General features: G+C 50.5%; 3 protein-coding genes across 3 annotated transcripts; all 3 read right to left on the bottom strand.

The window, feature by feature from the left end:
- Positions 1-1,681: 1,681 nt before the first annotated feature.
- PC9H_000402 (uncharacterized protein) lies at positions 1,682-3,227 on the bottom strand (the record flags this gene model as incomplete). Its single annotated transcript, XM_036770059.1, has 2 exons — positions 1,682-2,896; positions 2,949-3,227. The coding sequence occupies 2 exons, from the start codon at positions 3,225-3,227 to the stop codon at positions 1,682-1,684; spliced, it is 1,494 nt and encodes a 497-aa protein (XP_036635904.1).
- Positions 3,228-7,905: 4,678 nt separating this feature from the next.
- PC9H_000401 (uncharacterized protein) lies at positions 7,906-13,925 on the bottom strand (the record flags this gene model as incomplete). Its single annotated transcript, XM_036770058.1, has 9 exons — positions 7,906-8,291; positions 8,342-8,495; positions 8,554-9,004; positions 9,066-10,456; positions 10,508-10,778; positions 10,834-11,087; positions 11,143-12,705; positions 12,756-13,030; positions 13,085-13,925. The coding sequence occupies 9 exons, from the start codon at positions 13,923-13,925 to the stop codon at positions 7,906-7,908; spliced, it is 5,586 nt and encodes a 1,861-aa protein (XP_036635903.1).
- Positions 13,926-18,765: 4,840 nt separating this feature from the next.
- Positions 18,766-20,766, bottom strand: PC9H_000400 (uncharacterized protein; the record flags this gene model as incomplete). The annotated part of the gene is made up of 1 exon (XM_036770057.1): positions 18,766-20,766. One exon carries the CDS (start codon positions 20,764-20,766, stop codon positions 18,766-18,768), a length of 2,001 nt encoding a protein of 666 aa, XP_036635902.1.
- Between the last annotated feature and the right edge of the window lie 372 nt (positions 20,767-21,138).

The raw sequence follows: 21,138 nt of genomic DNA, 5'->3' as shown, positions 1-21,138 counted from the left end.
CGCATCGATGCGGAAGAAGCATCTTGAGTCTTGATTGAGGATGAATACGGCCGCACAAAGACGGAACTTTGTCAAATTGCGAAAAGCAAATTCGCAAAGACCGTTGACTCTGCCGCCGTTCGAAATTCGCAGTATATCCGACAGATCGCGCCAGGACACCAGCTCCAGGGATCCAGGCCAGGCTGTCCGTCCTTTTCCCGCACCACCGAGCAGACTACTGGCGCGCCACGATTAAGGGCTAGATTGTCCGCTAAAAACAGGACTTCTATCGCAGCGATGGGCGCAGTACTGAACATATAATCAGAAAGATCTGAATGATACTGATGGCAAGGTTGATGGTGATGGCGTACCTCAAGATTCCGGTTCCTGCATCTCCAAGCTCAGCGACCACAGAAGAAATGGCAGCCGAAGCGGGAGGCTTCCCGAACACCGGCGGCTTGGGATGAAGGGTCCGTCAATGGTCGTGGTGGTGCGAAGGCAAGGTGTCATGCCGTTTGGCAGCGGTGGCTGTCAAAGTCAAGTATCACGACGACCACCTGGTTCAACAATTTGCTGTCTTTATCTTTTCTATTGTGTACAACGCATATAGTAGCTATGCAGAGTTATATATGCAAAGAATCATTTTGAATCCTTGTCCATTTTTTATAACCAAAGACCTATCGATACAGTAAACCCAAAACAAAAACGGCCAAAAACGACAAATAAGCCACAGTTTTTCGACGCACAAAATGTGAAAGTGAATACCACAACACCACAATCAAAACTCATGGCCCAATGCGAAGTACCAAAAATGCTGCTGCCAAGTTTTCGAACGCAATAATGGTATTGTATATAATCTTAGCATATATATAGTGATACTCACGAACGTGGAACACAGTGAGATGTTGGAACAAACGAGGCTAAGGGAATTCTTGTTACACAGGGTTGAGTAAGGAAAGGTCGAGGTTAGTGCTATAGTGTGGTATGTGCGAGAGCAATGGACGCGCGAATGCGAACGGGTGAGGGGTGGTGAGATGAGAGACCAGCGAAAGTGCGTGGGGCTGGTGGGAATCGGTATTCGGGTGCAAGTGTGGGCGGAGTGGCCGCGAGAGGGAAGTGATAAATGCTACATCAACATCGTCGTGAAGTTGTTTGAGTAATGATGAGGGGCTTAACCGCGTGGCGAGACACATCATAGTATGATAGTCGTCAGCCAAGCGGAGAAGGGGATGAGCGTGCTGAGGTGAGGGAGTCGAAATGCGGAGGAAATGGAGTGAAGTCGTGACAGGGAGCAAGCTACATCGGGGCGGGGAGGGTATAGAACGATGAAGGGCCAGAAAACAAACGCCAATGCCAAAGTGCAGGACGAGGGGTAGATTAATACACAGGGCCGGCCGTATCAAATCCTGGGTAATAAGTGCGCTGGGCAAGCTGCTGGGAGGGGAAACAGTAGTAGATAAATAATGAGGGTGTGGTGTTTATACTTAAGATCAAGAAAGAGTGTGAGTCCAGGATTATTGAAGAACGGCACGATATGAAGGAAGGTAAAGGTCGTTGGCCCGAAGGGATCAACAGCAACAAAACGTAGAGCAGGAACGGTTCAACGGAAACGTGGGAAAGAGCTCATAGGAAGGGGAAATGAAGCCAGAGGACTCGACGTCTAGAGAGTGGATTATCGTCGAGGTGGTTCACTTCCGGTTCTTCACATCATCATGGCGAAGCCAGTGCCACTCCCGCCACCACCAACGCTAATCGGCGGCGACGCGAGCCCCTGCTTCATCATCCCACCCATCCCGCTCATATCCGAATCCCTAGCCCACGATCCCGGCGCACCACCAGACACGCCCGTGTTCACATGCAAACCGGCTCCTCCACTCGTCATCCGTCGGGGGATGTACTCGCCCGACGACAACGCACTGGGCATCTCAAAGCTCCCGGGTGAGGAAGAAACATGACCCGCACCGACGGGGGACCCGTAGCCGCTGCCAGCCTCCAAACTTCCGCTGCGTCCACGGCCGTGGTCACTAATGTTCACAGAGCCGACAGAAGATGCGTCGTCGCGCTCGGGAGAGCCAAACATGTGACCATGGTTGTTCTGCTGCATCGCGGCCAACTGCTGCTGTTGTTGCTGCTGTTGACGTTGGAAGTTGGCGAACAGAGCTTGATCAGCGTAAGACGGGTTGGACTGGCTTGAGGGGAGACCATGAGATGTAGCGGGAGGAGTAAACAAGGACCGTTGTGCCTGGAGCATGCTTTGCTGTTGGTAGAGTTGGGTCGTGTTCCATGCGGTAACCTTGTCTACATCGGGATACTGCTGCTGCATGAAATGCTGGGCACTCTCGTGCTGTTCATACATGGCGCCCATGGCGGGGTTCTCGAATGTTGCAACAGTGGGGCTGGAGATCATCGGGCCGCCTTGGGCCGGCCTGGGAAGGATGTGGGTAAGATGATTTCCGCCAGCGTTGGGTGGCAAGCTGTGAGCAAAAGGGTTGGCGTTGGCGTTCTTGAGCATGGAGAGACCAGCATGGCGTTCGTCCATGTCATCGTGAGATCCGTGGACGTTGCCCATTGGGCCGGCGAAGTCTTCGTCGTCGTCGCCATAATTGCCGTACCCTTGGCCGTCTTCGTCTTCATCATCGCCAGGAACTGCAGCGATGACCTCGAGTTCGCCAGAGAGGACCATGCTGAAGGCTTCGCTGCGAACAGGTTCTTCAAGACGAGGGAGGCCGGCACGGTCTCTCCAGATGTTGACCTCGCGATGGAGAGCATCGGCCTCAACCTTCATGGCGCGAAGCTCGCGGGCAGCCAGGAGACGATGGCGGCGAGAAGCATGGATGTGGGCGATGGACGAGTTTACGATGGACGACTTGGACGGGCGACGGATCTGAGAAAGGTTCGGTAGCAATGCAGCAAGATCCTGTGGAACGATCAGTCGTCTGATCTCCTAGATCAACGGCAAAAGGATATACCAAAAATCTGCCATTCAGTGTCTCCCTTCTCTGGCGTTCGACAGCATTGTGAGTTGCTCGGCGTTCTGCCGTGTTTGCGCGCCTGCTTGGTTTACGCTTGGGCTGTCCCTGGTTGTTTGCATTCGCTGCAGCAGCAGCAGACTGGGTGTTGGCATTGGAAGCTTGCTCTGCTGGAAGAGGCAGAGTGGGCGAGAGGGGGGTGCGTGGGGCGTTCGATTCCTCTGAAGCTGGAGAGTTTCCCGCAGAAGGCGAAGAAGGAATTGGGAGAGTCATGGCCATTCAAAGAAAGTAGCGATTTGCTTTGATGTAGTTCAAGATGAGAAAATGGGGTACGCGATAGAATCTGCGGAATCCCAAAGACTGCGGATGAGGTGGGTTTGTGATATGGCTGTCGCGAGCAGGGCTCAAGCGAATATTGCTGGGTAAAGTGGGTTGGGGGGCGGAATAGTAGAAGCCGGCAAGGGTCGCGAGATCTGTGGGTGCAACGGTGAGTACGACGAGGGGAAGGGCGGGCGTCGGGGGCGGGCACGTACGTTCAGGCGGTATCCTCACTTGGGCTGCGGGAGAGGCGGGAAGGAGAGGGGGTGAAGGAAGGGGAAGGGGAGCTGGGGGAAAGAAGGGAGATGACTCTGGGGACTTTGTAAACCTCAAAAGCGCCTTCAATCAAATCCACTTCCATAAATGTCGAAACAAATCTCACACACAAACAACCACAAACCCGGTCATCTCCAACCAGAACCTTATCTGCGACTCCCAAACTGGGTTATCTCCAATCACAAGCACCAAATCACATGACCTCCGCCTCATCTCGTCGCAAGCAGAACACTGCAGGCAAGAGACTCTCCGTGTTTCGACTCGAGGGGGGGACGTTGCTGCTCGTCGCTGCAGCTACAGGAAACAGCACAAGCGGGCCCAGCAGCAACATAGCTCACTGCGCTCGACTTCCTGAGGCACATCCACGTGCTCACATGGCACTCCTGGCATCTCCGCCTTTCCGGACCCTTGCTTGAGTCTCAGCCCCCAGTCAGTGAACTGGAAGCAGATATGGCGGTGAGAGAATGATAGACGTCTTCCGAATTTCCAGGATACCAACACAGACCAACACGCGCTGTCCAGGAAGATCGACAGTGTGCGCCTCCAACTCTCCGGCCATCGCCCCGCCCCGATGGACTCGATCGCAGCGATCAGCGACCGTACAAGCCGCATCTCGTGCACTGCTCACTGATAACCAACCCTACCACCAAGGATGTCGCCATTCATCGCTGTATATACTCCCGCTACCCCACTGCACCAAATAATGCTTATCATCACAAAATCAGAGTACCGGCGGTCCAAAGCAGATGATCGTGCGCACGCACGCACGCACGACTCGGAATTAAGTGTGTAGATAAGGCCTATCTCATCTAGCTCTACCTCCACTATGATTCATCGTGCTTGGAAGAAACTTGACCACTCGGCCGCCAGATCTTACCAATCCCCTCCGAGCATCTTCTCTCGACGGACACTCGATCATCTACCAACGAAAGCCTTTGGACGATCGACATACCACAGCCGCGCCACACGTTAAAATTTCCTCTTTTTTCACCGCAGGTTTCCTGGTATATACGGAACCCGGCCTCCTTATTTCCTTATTTCCGCCTTGACCCATCCAATTCCTCCGACTCCCCTCTCCGCACTCAGTTCAAAATACTCAAATTACTAGGAGGTCGGACATTCATCGAGGCCTGCTGCCTGCTGCTAGGAGTGAGGGGTCACCGTGTCTCGGAGTATACTTGCCTTGCTTCGGGTCGATGGGTCAAGGTGTGCGGCTAGCCGAAGCCACCGACACCTTTCTGATCCGCACTCTCGCTTGCACTGTGCAGGGGAAGGGGGGCAGTCTCCACTGTATGTGAATTTAATTGGTCCTTCCTGACTTTCGCCTAGATGGACTCGAGTACGTGCTCTGACGGGCCGGCGGAACAGAGGGTGCAAACCACGCATTGATAACGAGGGACCCCCACCACGCGAGGAAGAAAGATGAGAAGCACTCCCTCGGGAGTCGTCCGAGTTCCTCGTCCCTTTGTGAACCAATCATGTACGTAGGTACGCAGCGCTGTTCCAAAGCCTGACTGGCAATTGATAGCTCGGAGGGAATATGCGTGTTTACATGATAATACATGCACCTTCTCGTAACCTCCGGGTTGTCGATCCCTATGAGCGAACGAATCAGAGCTGAGGTCTTATGGTCCCCATACAGCGGCCGAATGCAGATACTCCACCCTGAACATCCACATTTCTTTAGAGATGGGCTTAACACCATTGGAGGTGGAGGTCAAGAGACTCGACTGTATCCCCTCTTGGAATACCCCCAAGCTCATTCCGAGTCGGCGAGGCCCAGAAACTAGAAGCATCTGCGGATAAATATCGTCATGAAAGTTGGTCAGGATGTAGTCGCCAGTGCTCATGAGGTTTCGACGCAAATTACGAACAATTCTCGGAATCAGAGCTGTCCTACGAGTAACGAAAGTGGAATTGTCTGAGTGGTTTGATCAATGCAGATCCGACTTTCTATTCAATCGTGCTCCCTCGTGCTCCTCCTGATCATGATGCAACCCGCACTGCGATAATGAGTAACGCAACCCTGCATGATGCTGCGTCGAAGCGCATCAAAGAGTCAAACTCCATCTCTAACCCAAATGCGATGACCGCGCCCTGATACGCATCATACAGGGATAAATAGGAGGAGGCTGAGACGCCGAAGTCGACGAGAGCACTTGCCTGACAACAATAGCACCCAGCTACACCTAGACCAACATTTATGAGTGACTCAACTGATTTGGAACGCAGCAAGCTACAGGAATGGCATCATCACATCATCTTATGGCAGCATCCAACTACGTGCTCCGCACAAGTCCCTCATCGTACTCGTGTGGCTGGCACCAGTACCTTTGGCCTTCAAGCACGCGCTGCACAATACAATATATTACTTGCAGGAGCATTCTGATGGACCCTTTCCCTTTCCCTCTTTAAAGTTCCACCTCCAAGTCTGGATCCAAAAACTCCACCGCCATCCCTAAAACATCTCGATCAGATCTCCTCTCCTGAATTCCAAATACCCAACTTACTCTCCATGCTATGCAAAACATCACAAGGCGCCAATCGATGATCATCGTCAGCATACCCCCGTAAGCAGACTATCATATACTTCCAAGTACCAAGTTTTACCAAGGGCCCAATGTCCAACAGCTCTAACAGCAACCGCTTCCCCGAGGTAAAATGTACCTAGCCATATGCATGCGATTACTAGAAGTTCCATGGTTTGGCCCGTTGGTGGTGCGGCGACGGTGCCTGTTTAAGTTGCAGTTGTTGTTTGTTCATTGTACTCAGGATTGGAAACGGAGGAAGCATCAATAACAACAAGCTGAAGCGAAGAGAAATAATAATATGCCGCAGGCGTTGTTCGGCCATAGCTGACCAGAGGCGTTGATTCCACAGTTCCGTCGCGGTCGCTATCCGGGCAGGACGATTGAACGTGTTTTCTTACCCCAGGTTTTGATTGGCGAACCGAAACCACGTTATAACGACCCGCCGATAAACCAAGGCCCAGGGCTGCCGGGATACCAACTCTAGGGACACGGTTGGGACCACGGTTATCATCCTCTGTCCACTGACTGTCAACTTGTTGATTGTTACCGCAACAGACCGTGTCTCTCTGGGAAACATACCGAGATATTGATGTTATACGATGAGAATTACTGATGATACTCATCCCTTACAACGGTGGTGTCGCTGGAATTCTGGTGATCGGCACGCTCTGCACCCGGTTCACGGACAGGATCCAAGAACAGCGACGATGGCGCAGTTTGTTGTTTAGGTATCCCGGCTCTCACCTGCCGTACGGGCGTAAGTTATCTTCGTCTTATTTTGCGTCTTTTGTGTGCTCAACAGCATAATAGAAACACCACATAGTTCACGGCAGGGTTGCTTGTCTGGTGGCGTCCAAACTGATGAAATATGGATAGAAATCACAAGGTCGCGTGTGGGTTCATTCGTAACGCCCAGGGTTTGCATGCTGTATAGATGCAACATGGCTTCGATGCGAAAATTAGACACGATAAGTGGTGTTTTATTTTTATGTGGAATGAGGGAAGACAGTGTTGCATGCATATGTAGCACATACCTGGTTCTGAATGTGATGTAAGAAGTCGATGCGCATGAAACGTAACGAAGCCGATAAGATGGAACAGTCAGGCAACAGCTGAGCATTGGGTTGATTCACCTGCAATCAGCTGTGAAGGAGGTAAATAGATTTCTCTAGGCGAACTCTGGCTCCGAGTCATACTATCTTGAACCGTATACTCATCGAGGCCGGAAATGCGTAGCTTCCCCTCTCCACCCTCCCAGCCCTACCCGACGTACCTCGACCAGGCTCGATCCACGAATTGCATTGACTTGAGCCAGAAGCCTCCGCCACTGCAATGTCGACCGGTGACCCGTTCATGGCATTACCGATGACTCTCAGCCGCACCGGCTTTTGCTTCGCCAGATGAGCTTGAGGTAAATGAATCTTCTCGACCTTTGGACTTTGACTTCCAGGGACTGACTCTCCTACAATATGAGACTTCTGAGTAGTCATCTCCCGTGTACAACGGATTACGTCGAGAACCCGAGCCCGACCAGGACCCTGGTTTATGACCGTGAAGGCTTGATCCAGCGAGGCCCAAAATGTCTGAATGGATTTGGCCCGAAAGTGTCTGATTTGAACCCGGCCCTTCTCAAATTTCGAAAAAATGTCCATTTTTCGGAGGAGGCCCTGCGGGCCTCACAATTTGTCCGAATTTTCGGTTCAGGCCTTCTAGGGCTCTCAAAATGTCTGAAATATGGTATTAGGCATCCCGCGGGCTCTACAAGGCTAGTAGATGCCTCACGAAAGCTTTATGCAGTGTATACAGACTCCCCCACACATGTAGCTCCCATTCTACCCTTCCGAATCGTCCAATAACCATGCAGTCTTATTTTTCTTCCTTGATAGTACCATTACCTTTGTTAGCTTCGCTTTCGATGCATATAACTGCCTATATACTTCCCAGTCTTGCTCCGTCAACTCTATCTCCATGTTGCTACTTGAATTTGCAGGTTTTAACGGGGCATCCTTGAGCCTGGACAAGAAGGCGAGCGAGGGAAGGGTTGCAAAGTGACGAGTAAGGAAATGCGATGTTGTATCCGTGATGTTGCTAAATCGCCGCCCACAAACGTGCTCGTACACCTTCAAGCCTATCCATGACATTGCGGCAACATTGAACGCTTCTGATTGTGACGCATGTCGACCATTCTTACCGCCGCCTTTGGCATATAGCACCACAACTGTAAACGTAGTCAGATGCAGTCCGATGTTCTTGAGATACACGACACACCTTCACCGAGCATAAGACCCTGTTCGAGGAATATGAACCCAATGTCGCCAAGTGCAAGGCGACGAGTGGTCGAAATATCACCCGTTTTGATTCGAGATAGTAGGATTCCTGTGAATCCGCCTGTGGAATACAACCTCGAGCGAGTTTCAGCATTCTTCGAGAGAGATGCGGTCAGTTATTTGTTGAACAGTGTTTAAGATACTGTCACATACCTTACGGGTGACTGCATCGGCAGCCAGTACAGCATTTGCAGCGTTACCAATTGTTGGTGTACTATCAGCGCTGCCTTGTATACGCTTTGCTCGTCCGAGTCCTGTTGTAACACCACGGAACTGGTCCTCCCTCAGAATGGCATGAAATTCGCGAGTCAATTGGAGGCGGAGCGACTGCGGGGGTTTCGGAAGATAATCAAGATCCTCGTCACTGTTTTCTCGAAGTTGAACGCGAGTAGCCTTGAGTGCGTGTTGAGTCTGGTGAAGACGTCGATAATTGATGAGATCAGTGAAGCTGATCTCATTCATGGTGAATGAGCCTTGTCCGAGGGGCTTTGAAGGTACAGATAGAGTAGAGACGTTGGCCAATCTCAGTGAAGTACAAATATTTGAATACTCTTCGGCAAGGGATTCTTCTATGGCCTCTTCGTCAGGCTCTTGCATAGATTGCCTATGAAAGCAGCCATGTCAATTACTGTTGTTATGTTGAGCAACACTTCATCAGTACTTACACTGCAATGAAGTCGTCGACAGCAAGCACGATACCTGTGCAAGTGAGAGACATCACACGCTCATCATCCTTGTTGCTGCGTGGTATGAGACTAGCTTCTTCGGCATCAACCATCCTCTGCAACTCTTGCGCTTCACAGACACTTTCTTCGTCATCTGAGTCGACGTCAGAGTCATTGAGCCATGAGTTGACCGAAGGTAAAATGGGTTCTGGTGCGTGTGATTTCATGATCTTGTGCAACTGCGACGGACGGACCCCTAGTAAATCAAATAAGTTATCGGCGTCCTGAGAAGCCTCGTTCGATGCTGCCACGATGTCAACATCGGAAGGAAATACAGCTAGTGCAGCTAGGTTGGACGTATCGCAGTCGAAATAGGTGTGGCAATACCCACTTGCAGTCTTCTTCTCGCCCGTAACCTTGGCCATCATGACTGCCTCCCGCAATTTGACACTGAGCTTCGGTACCATATATACAAAATCCAACAATGTGAAGTCTTTTACCACAGCTCTGGCCTCGCCGAAGGTGTGCTCACAGGCTTCCGTAGAGTGCAGCCATGGGAGCAATGGGATCGTGCTGCTGTTGATGTGATCTCGGTATACAAGAACAAGGCCGATGAGACCCTCGATAATTATGTTGGCAATGTCAAGGGCTTCGCGAGAGATGAGATGCTGCGTGTGCTTGTGCTTGGTTGCCGTCAGGTATGTTTTCCACATGTTGATAAAGTGGTAAGCGCGGAGTGCCATCTTGATGCGCTCGAGGTGTGAAATAGCTCGATTCTGATACGCATCCACCAATTCCGCAAAGACGAAGAGGTAAACAATGAGCCCAACATATTGTGGGCGTGTTGCGACGATGAATTCAAGGGTGGCAGCAGAAAACAGGCGAGCGGCAGCGTTATCATCCTGTCGGTCAAGCTTCTCGACATCTCGATGATATAAAGGGGATCCCGGCATGAATGCAATCTCTTGAACGAATCGATATGCCGCAATGTGGTTTCCGAGAGTCAGAAGGCGAGCTCCTGCGAAGAGGTTATTGCGGAAAGTCTTTAATGCGTGCTTGGAATCCTGGATCATGACAATAGGCTGTCCATTGAAAACAGGCACGGTGATCTTGATGGGTGTGCCCCCTTGACCATCCGAGTCGATCATGTACCGCTTAACTGTTCCGCTGGCTTCACAATCTGCGACTAGTTTGCGCTGGACTGACCGCTCGACCTCGGTTCCATCACATGCGTAAGAAACAACCGGGATATCGTTCTCAATGAGTCCGTTAAGGACTTGCTTCAGATAAACGTAGAGTGTGCTCGCAGAGAGGTCGTTGGGGATTCCCATGCAGGCAAATATAATTGGTGTCACTTTCGGGAGAGGGATCGTAACACACCAAATGCGGAGCTAGAGCCACCAGTATTAGTGGTTTAATTTGTTGATAAATCCCGTCCATACCTTCTCTGCTTTGACCACTGATGCATCTCGTAGAGCTTGCTTTATTTCATCGGCATTAACCACTCGGATTGGTCCATCAACACCGCCAACCAGGAAATAGGAATTTTCGTCCTTGTCCCAGTACAGCCGTAGCGAAGGTAGAAGCTTAGTATCATCGCAGCTGAGTCCAACAGGCCCGACATAGCCAAGAGCGGTGAGCTGGTTTTTCAGACGCTGAAAGCTCTCATTACAGATCTTCATTGGAAACCGGGGTAGTCGAGCCTCCTTCTCCCTATATAGACAGTGAGTTTGCTAATATTGATAATATATACTGTCAATGAGCTAACCTATAACTGCGTGTACCCCGGCCAGCTAACTGTCGAACCATAGCTTGATAAGCTCTTGGGCTGTGTATATTGATGATATGGCAGAACTCATCCCATGCAGGAGCGTAATGGAAGTTCTGTGTTCCGACGCCTCGTTCTGTACGGTCGACTTTCGTGACCATGGCCTCAACAAGTCCCGTAAAGACAGATAGGTCTTTGTACTTTCCGGCAAGCACACCCTCTGCGAAACGGATACAAGGGGTATTCTTAGCATCCTGTAATGAAGTAAGTAATCAATCCAAACGGTCAATAAGTGACTTGAAACTGCACCGATGATATAATAATATCTTTTAAGCCAATTGAGCGAGCATATATCTCGCCGAGTAACTGAGGGCGGAACCGGTAGTTAGTGAATATGAAATTCTTATCCTTAGGCATTGGTCGTTGGATGGCATTTTTGAATGCTTTGTTGGTAAGAAGTGATTTACACGGCGTGCAGGGGAGTGGAGGATCATCCTTACTCTGCACATTGACTACTTTCTTGCAATACTGTGCAGAGAACACACGCTCGTTGGCATGGTCATTCTGCCATTGGTGCTCGTGGAATTGTTGGTCCAAAACTATCTTCTTCAGCTTCGCCTTGAGCTTGGAAAATAATGAACCAAATTTCTCCTTGGCGATGACTGTGACTGAGCGAGCACCCCCACCAATGGCTGCTGTCCGGTGTAAATAGGTTGGTATATGGTCCGAATCATGCCTAGTGACACCTGGACATGGTGCTGTCATCGAGGCCGAAGTCCTCTTCTGGGATGGCTGCAGACTAGACTTCTTTGTGAACGCGAACATTGAATGGAGGGTTTGGGTCCGAGATGCTGCCTTAATTTTAGGGTTTTCATCACAATCCTGGAGGTGACTCTTCCACCGTGATGTATCATACAGTGCTTTCATGGTGACATCTGATCCACAGACAGAATGACGAACACAGCGTGGTTTTGAGTGGTGGAATAGAACAAGAGGGTCTGCTTCACGAAGCTTTTTCTGAAAGCGACACCATTTCTTCTGATCAACACTTGAATGCGCGGATTTGCAAATCTTCAAGTGAGCTTTCCAGCAAGAGTCATCATAAAGTGTCCGCATGGTGAGGTTCACACCACAGTTGGAATGGCGGGCACTCAGATGATTTTTCTCATCAAATTTGACTAACGAGTCGTCTTTCAATAGCTTTGTCTTCCATCGCTCGTAGAGTGAATCAGGGGACGTCAGGGGGTGTCCTGATGATGCTGCGCCAGTGGCTTTTATCTTCTTCGAGGGGTTTGACTTGGAGCCACTATACTCGCTGCCAGTGGATGACCCATGTGAACGTTTACGTGCGCGAGTTGCCCATTCGATGCTGCTAGTGACCACTTGTTGAACTTGAACAAGTTGGCTGTCGAGTTGCTGACCAATCCTTCCCACCGCTGTTCCCTTCACCTTACTGCTCTTCTCTCGCTCCGAATTCACCCAATCCACATCCAACTGGTGGTCATTAACACCACCGTCCCACTCCAGTCCAACCAGGCCTCTGTTCTGCAACGATAAATCTACCCCATGACCATCACTCCAGGGTACCTCAGTTTCGTCAGGGAGCAGTGGTGCTGGTGACGCATAGCAACTTGCATCGTATTCGCTCGCTTCATATTCAGAGCAGAAAGTACTGGAAGGTGGTGTCTTGCCATAGGTAGATTGGTCAACACTGATGGATTCACGATCATCACAGCCGGTGGAAGTAAATGCGGCAAGATCTAAGAAGTTGTGATCACCGATTGCGACAGCAACTGCAATCTCATCGCTCGTGAAGGTGTCTTGAGGGTGTGCGGGGTGTGCTGTACTTAGATCAACGGCATCATAGGGAGTCTGTCTCTAAGTGAGTACACTTATGCTATTTTATGACAACAAGCACTTACCGAATCCATGTTCTTGACTCGTTGAGATAGACGATTGAACCATGAGATGCGCTCGCGGACGTTGCGCTTCTGGGACCATAGTGGATCACCGAAGACCACATGTGCAATGGTATTCAAGGTAGCGACTCCACAAGAGAACATGTCTGTTTGGTCTCCGTGCAGCAAACTGTCATGTTCATTGGTGAATGCGCCTAGGTCAAGATAATCGAGCCAACGTCTGACTGCGCGAACAAAGGTATCAGGAGGCCAAGATCCCTGTCCAGCTAAAGAGTCTCCTATGAGTAATGTCAGTTGAGTCATTCACGTAGCAAGGCTATTCTAATACTGACCGTATCCAAATGTCTTGCTAGAAAAATCTATGAACCCCGCAATCCAGTGATTCCCATGAACATGAATCGGAAAGTAAAGCCTCTCCAGCTCCTTGGCCGTCACTTCACGCTCATATCGGCAGAGTAAAGGAGTCTGCCGCTTCGAATATGCCTGTTTGTAGCGTGCGGCATCTGCAAGACTATTGGCAAAGGCAACCGGCGCGACACGTATCTTCAGATGTGCTTGACCGTCGTCGACAATTCGCAAGCTTAGTTCTTCGGCCGCCATGTCCATGTGGTCAGAACTGAGCCACTCGTTGCTGAATAAAGCAGATAGAAGACTGGTCGAAGCAGAACCACGAAGGTATTGAAGTGGAACATCCCAGCCAAGCTCGTCTAGCCGGCCTATAGCACTGGTAATCATTGCGCCGACCAAAGGGTCTGCACTTCGTTCTTCTGCCTCTAACCATACTAATGCTTTCTGCCAAGATTCTTGCTGATCCACTACACGGCCCAGCTGCTTCCAGAGAGTAAGCGCATAGAGTGGGAAACGATCACGACCATCATCGTATCTTGGGTCTATAAGTGAGTTCATTCCGTTCATCCATGTTTTACCATATTTCCTTTCAATCTGTTGTAGGGTTGTCTTCGAAGGGAGCGAACGTGTCAAAAGCATCTGGAGATCCTGAGATGGCATGTCCTTGCTGTACCAAGCCTCAGGTTTGATTGTATTGAGTGCATTTCGTCGTGGTGGAAGGGATTGAGCAATCAGCTGCTGGATAGACATTGCCGATGATGGAAGAAGTGCCTGCGCTGACGGTGGCATGGCGAGCCGGTCCTCATGTGCCGACACTAGTGCCATGGATGGATTTGTGGGAGACGAGTTGGCCCCGTTCATCGAGAACCAGTTTTGCGCTGCCGTTCGGTGTATTGTTAAAGGTTAATGTCAATAGGCAAAAAGCTAATTCCTGAAAAAAAGTTGCTAAGGTAACTAACTTAGTTTACTAATGGTCGTACTTGAATGTATGACGAGCAACCCAACGTCGGCACCTCCACTGAAAATGTCCAAAAATGGATCCCGCCTAGGGACCAAATCCCAAAAATGTCCGAAAAAAGGACCAGGGTGTTTCACCTTTTTGGGCGTAAAATGTCTGAAAGTCCTCAGGCCGAGCGGCCTTCGGCCGCTCAAAAATGTCTGAAATCGGATCAGGGGGCTGACCTATTAACCAGGGTCCTGCCCGACCCCACCTTATTTCGAAGGAGGCGGCGACTCCGCAGATCTCACCGAATGATCGAAGCACGGTAGGCAGTTGTCTTGCTTTTTTTTACGTTTGGAATCGCCAGATCGCGTCGACATCGGTGCCCAAGGTCAGCAGCTGGAGGACCCTTGATAATACAGCCAAAGGCCTGATCCCAAGGTCAGCCAAAGTGTACTCTTCAATTCGCCCCAATGTGTACGAAATGGATCAGCCCTAGCCAAGAAATATGCAAATATGTACGATTTTCGGAGGAGGCCCTTCGGGCCTCCCGAAGTGTATAAATTTCGGCTCAGGCCTCCCTAAATGGTCTCGGAAATGTACGAAAACCGGCTCAGGCCTCCTCAGGACCGTCAAAATGTACGAAATTTGATCCAGGCCCCTCCAGAAAGCCTCGGGACTGTTCCAAGTGAACAAAACACGTCGCAGCGAGCCCTAGAACGCGCTAATGGCGCCTCGTATGCACAGAAAAGATTGGCATATATACACAAAAGTTGCAAACCTGGAACTACTTAGTGGCGGATCACAAGGAAGGAATTGGGGCCCTCTTTCGTGATAAAGCCATGACTTTTGTCATCTTCGCCTTTGAGTCCACTTGGTCCAAGTATTTATACAGCTTTTGGCCGTCCTCCGGTAGCTCGACTAGATCGTCTCGTGCAGCAGACACAGGAGACGGCACGCGGCACAAGAAGGCCACTGATGGCAAGAACACATAGGGATATTGTGGAATTGTCGTGCACGAGAGTATTGATAGACTTGAAGGCCGATGTATGACAGTGCAGCGATATTTGTGGTTGTCGTTTGCGATGCATGCCGCGCATTTTTACCGCCAGTTTTGGAATAAAGTACGACAACTAATGGAATGACGGTCATGATAGTCAAGACGGATTAGAACATTGAACACACCTCAGCCTAACATCACGGACCGCTCCACAAAGACAAGTCCGTAATCATTCAACGAGAGACATATATCACCTGAGATCCCTGCACCTTTGACATGAAGTAAAGAGGCACTGGCGAACCCGGCAGCGGAGAATAATCGTAAGCGAAGCATGGGCGTTCTAATGGTACACGAGAATGTGAGTATATTGTGTTGGGAGTTTAGGAGGGCGGAGAGGACCATGCTTCCGACACCAGTCTTTGCGACTGAACACAGGATTTGTTTCCTGCACGTTGGACATCGTACCGTGTAGTGTTTCAGGTTAAAATTTGAACTGACTTTTTACATTGTCTGCTGAAAAAGACCATTAGACTATATATTAGGTAACGATTGTGATGGCTACAGACATTGCACAGGTATAAGTAACAACTCTTCGTGTATCGACATGGAGTACAACAAGTTGTGAGATTCTTACTCGGCACATTGTATACAAAGTAACGAGTACGACGAACATAATTGACACCTTAGGGCTCGGCGCATGGTGTACGAATTTGGATCAGCCCTGAGGCAGAGACCTCCCGGATGTATGAAAATCGGACCAGGGATTGGTCCCATTTTTGTCTCCAAAGTGTATGAAACGCCTCAGGCCGGCGGCCTACGGCCGCCTGCAAGTGTACTATTTGGGATCAGGGCTTTGGCTGTATTATCAAGGGTCCTGCAGCTGGGCGGTTAATCCAAGCCCGAAGCCTGGGGGTGTAGGCCGATTGGTGGGTCACAGCCGGGATCTCGTACGCCGCTGGTGATAGCCTACTTCACTGTTCCGTAATGAATGGTGAGCGTGCCTTCGCTATTTTAGAGCTTGCATTGATTACCTCTGCGCAGGTCCATCGGTCCTCAGTACTCATGCCTCATGCTCGGGAAGCAGCATAGGACTTGTCCTCTGCCGTATCAGCACCTTTCGGTACAGAGTACTACAGATGCCAACAAGAAACCGCCATATCCTCATCTGCTACCTGTCCCGGGTGCCAATTAGTCAGGGATCCAGACAGGAGGCCGATTCAATAGACTCATCATGGTACCTTCAAGCCCAGGTTGACGAGAAAGCTCGTGCCAATTGTTGTTCGTAAATCCCTCGGCGATGTAGACGCATTATGATGGTAGTGGTCAAGTACCTCCTGGAAATCGGTGAGAAGAGTATGGTTTCCCGATCATTTACTAGGATGTTTGGGTTTCTCCGCCGTTGATCCAATATACCCATGGCGAAACCGTCGCAATGGACGCAAGTGCCTCGAACTTCGAATGAAAGCTAATGCATAATGCCTTACCCAATTATCAAAGCGAAAAGCCTGGAAATTGGGTCCCGTTTGAAACCAGTGCTGGGTACGCTGAAGTCTTACTAGCGTCGCTCAGCGGACCTCCGTATTAGTGACATCAAACAACGTACCCGATATCGGGAAATCATAGGGTCTAACCCCGACGCCCGAGTCCGTAGGATTACACAGATATCGCACGTCAATAGACTCTTCGAAGGATAGACGACGTACCCTTCGATAGCGACCAACCACCATCACTATCCTGGCATCAAAACCGACCGCCACCGAACGTCCGGGGAACCATCACTGTTTGAATTTGACATATTCCGTCTCATGCTAGAGTAACGCCGCTAAATATTCCCTACGGGATCGCCCATGACAGCAACAGAAGGCCTCGTCGTTCGCACGTACGTGAATGGGTGTGAGTGTCCACTCAACGCCCACACAATCCACACGCCTGTCCGCGATGTGCCTCGGTTTGACGGCACCGAGTGACGGTATGCTCCGAGACCGTACCGTTTCGCTACGTTCACCCAAAGTTAATACAGTCAAGCTACTCCAAAGATGAATAAGGCAGACCCACGACCGTCCATTCGCGACTCGCTTAACTTGTCTGGTCCCGGGGCCTATGTCGTAAACAACCCACTTGCCAGCCGCCATCCACGATCGCAGCTGTGTCGTACAAATCAAGCGTCGGTAAGGAACTCCCGAAATGAGATCCTCTCCCCTTCGCTTATGCTAGTACCCATCCCGTTGAATATTGATGTTGATCACTCTGTCTTGTGGCGATATTCAGAAATCGGAGCATGAATCGGTTGGATGGTGTACTTCCCTAGTTGTCATCACTAAGCATTTTGCAACTTCTTCTGCCCGAGAGATATTGGAGGTTCAAGCGAGTAGTAACCGCAAGACCTACATAGGGTCCTGTCAAAGCGTCGCGTGGTTGAGAGCACTAGGAGCAAGGGTCCTTACATCCTGCTCGTGGCGTCACGCGTCGATAACTGCTTCCGAAGATCAAATTCTGGAGAAGGCAGCTAGCCTTTTTTAGCTTGAAGGGCTTAACAGGGGTCGACATGAGGCCATCTCCAAGAACCGAGACGTACTGGCGTCGTTACTCTAATGTCGACGAGGACCGAGGCTTCCCTATTGTTATCAAAATATATCATTGAAGTGCTCAGCGCCATCAGTGTATTTTTGTGAGACCGTAATGATGGCTGAGGCCCGATGAGAAAACACCGACTCTTTCTCAAGGAGAGCGGTTGACGACGGGGTGTTTGGTCGAGGTGATGCCCTGGTGTTCGAAGCCTTTGCACTGATTTCGACAGCCTCGAGGACAGGTGGCGGCGGCATCAATCAGACAAAGTAGACAGCCATCCAAACTACGATGAGGTGGCAAAGGGGGTCAATCCAGGGTACAACTCGGTGGCGGCTCACGGAGATCTCCAACAAGAGAGCTTAAAGATAGTCAAATGCAGTACGAATGGGAAAGGGTGATCTCGCGTCGCATGGTTGAGGACGACCTTGCTCTTCAACTCTGTGAGTAAAGAGCAATTTTCCAAGACTCCTATGATCCCTATCCCATCATGCCGTTAATGTCAGCTTTAAGTCATGCTATGTTCTCACTTTTACTCGTTTACTGCATGTTCAATGCATTCTTAAAATTTTCTCTCGGCGGAAACTCATCTCAATTTCCAAAGCCAAGCCAGAATACAACTTTTGGTGTAATGATGGATCAGGGGTCTCCTATACAGATCACGTGTCAGCATGTGCAGTGATATATGATATATGATCACGCAAAAGGCATTCACATCCAGCGATATATCACGCTGGCAGACTGTGGATCATATATTATATTACTCCTAAAGTAGGTAATTGGGCGATACTGAGATTTGTTCCTAGCCATCTCATCCCGCTCAAATGCTCCATCATGCCTCGCTCTTCGGAGGCAGAGAATTTCATTCGAATATAATGTATGGACTGATCACAACCGGCTCCGGGCCTTTACCGCCTTCAGTGTATCCCGCCATGGGTATATTTCATGCGGAGCATGGCAAAGCAGACGGCATCCATGGATGGTCGGCGCAAGCAACGATAATCACTGCAATTACAAATGGCCATATAGGCAAGAAATGTGACAACATATGACTATGCCACTCGGATGCGACGTACGAAGGCTATTTACTTCTGAAAATCTGCGGCAAACAATGCTTTGATTCTGCTACAGCGAACGTGGAGCTTGAAGCTCTCCAAGGACTACAATATAGTATCACGAAAGCAGGTATTACAATACTGACGAATGATAAATAAACTCGGCACTCCGACAAAGCACCAAAGGATGAAGAACCAGCACCACGCATACCTACATCTCTGGATCCACGGGTCGAACATCCTGCGATCTGTCTCGCGCTCTCCATCGACTTCTGCAAGCTTGACACAAGGAATCCTATCCAACAATCTGTTCATCTTTCCAAGGAATGCGATGGTACGCAAGCACATGCGCATTGCTAGGCCATGGGACGGGGGAGGATCTATAGGGCGAGCTACGAAGGGGTATAGAAACGAAATGCCTCTCAGCGCTCTTCGTGTCGAGCTTGCCCCATCGGAGATTTGCTGCTTGTCTCTAACCCACTGAGGGAGCTGCAACTCCTGGAGCTTTCTTCGACGCTTTCTCGCTGCCCTTTGCCTCACTCCCCACCAATGCCAGTCATCGTCCGGGTCACGGAATGTGTAGGCTTCAGCGAAAATGGTGATATACCATCCGCCGATAAACCACAATGGCGGGCAGAGGAAGCACAACCAGAACATCCAGCATGCAGGTGTGTACGCGAGCCGTCGCTTCTTGACACGAGGAAACGACACGGTCCCAGTGCCAAGCGCGGCGTCTCGATCCCAGCGCGCCATGATAAATCCAGAAGAGGTTACAGACATGGGTATCGAGCGGGAGGTAGACGGTTCTCGTGTCACCGTTGGTGCACCCCTTCTAGACTCGCGTTCGAAGGGATTCTCATACAGGCTAGGGGTCGGTGTGCTCCTCTGATGCTCTTCGGTAGGGACTTCAGTTATGTCCATATCAAGAGCGGGAGCACTATATGCAGGTCGTCGCTGTTCTCCCCTCGGCGACTGTTCATTACCGTTCATGGAATCGGTAGCGGTGACGAAACTATCGGCATGTAGAGAATAGCGACTGCCATCTCCACTCGCGGAGGTTTCTCCCCCGTAGTCCTCCGAGCTTCCAGCGATAGTGGGCATAGTCGGCGTAGTAGCCGACTTCAGTGGTCTCAGTGAAGGAACACTTGCATTGTAGGAGTTCGAGGGGTGTGGTCCGGGAAAGGGGGGTCTAAGATCCAGCGGAGGGATGACAACAGAAGGCGAAGGATTCTTCACGATCGTAGAGGTCGTGGATATATGTGTACGTGAGGAGTTTTGTGATAGTGTGCGGTTCAAGGGCCGGGAAATGAAAGGCGCGAACACCGGCGAGGGTTCTGTAGATGTCAACGTCGTGTTAATAGCGGTAGGAGATTCGAACGAAATGTATGTACTGGTTATATCCGAGTGCTGCGATTCATTGGGCGAGCGGTTGTTCTGCGAATGTGAGGCATCATGGTCGGATGGGGGTCGCGTGTGCGTTCGAAGAGACGTAGGAGATAAATAATCCTGTTCCGCTATGGGACTGAGTTGCTTCACTTGCGCAAACGGCACTCCTTGAGGGTCCTCCAAAGAGGTCTGCCTTGTGTACATATTAAGTGATGGTGTGCTGCCCACCAAGGCGGGGTCAGTTTGCAGCCTGAGACCCCACCGTGGCGTGGACGGCGCAGGGGATATCGTCGACGTGGAAGTCGACGGTGACAGCATGTTGGGATAGGCGTCAGGGTGGTCATAGATAGGTGATAAATGCCGCTGAGGAGCATGGTCGGAAGAAGCATAATTAGATATATGAGGGGAGGGCGGGCGGGGGGTGTCGCGGTCGTCGTCCGATAGCCACGATACGTTAGGCGGAAATAGACGGGTTGGACTACCCGTAGGTTGTACTCGGCGAAACGTCCCTAGTTTCTCCTCCGTAGATGGGTTCGCTAGAGGGAGTCTCGTCGTCGAAATATCTCCTGGTTGAGACGGAGCTCGGGGCCGCAACCCGACCTTCGCCCATCCTTGTGATGGGGGACTGTGAGGGGAACCGTGGTCCCAAGCCAGGCGTCCGCGACCACCATCTTCACTCGACTTGCCACCTGAAAACCGCTGAGCAAGATATGCGAACATCCCGATGATGGAAGGACAATCGAGCTAAGCGTGTAGCACGAGCACTGGGAAAGCAGGCCACAAAGCAGCTGGAAGAAATTGGTTGGAAAGTATGGAAAGAAGGAACAAAGGAAGGCAAGATGCATATATAGCTCTGCGGAATGATATACACGCAGAATGTGCACCCAGTTATGCTGTGGTGTATACGGGTGCTAGCCATGCTGCAAGTCTCGTACAACTGTGATACACTGATACAACGTTGATCAGAATTAAGGGTCTCAAACGGAGGTACACTTACCCAAGCTGTGAGCATCATGGCCAACACATGTTCGGAGAACAATGGAAGGCATCATCGGGCTCCAGTATATATCGGCTTGGGAGACCTAATAATGA

This window comes from Pleurotus ostreatus (genome assembly GCF_014466165.1).
Source record: "Pleurotus ostreatus strain PC9 chromosome Unknown scaffold_1, whole genome shotgun sequence".
NCBI lineage: Eukaryota > Fungi > Basidiomycota > Agaricomycetes > Agaricales > Pleurotaceae > Pleurotus > Pleurotus ostreatus.
The sequence above is the reverse complement of the archived record's forward strand: the minus strand, read 5'-3'. Positions and strand labels throughout refer to the sequence as shown.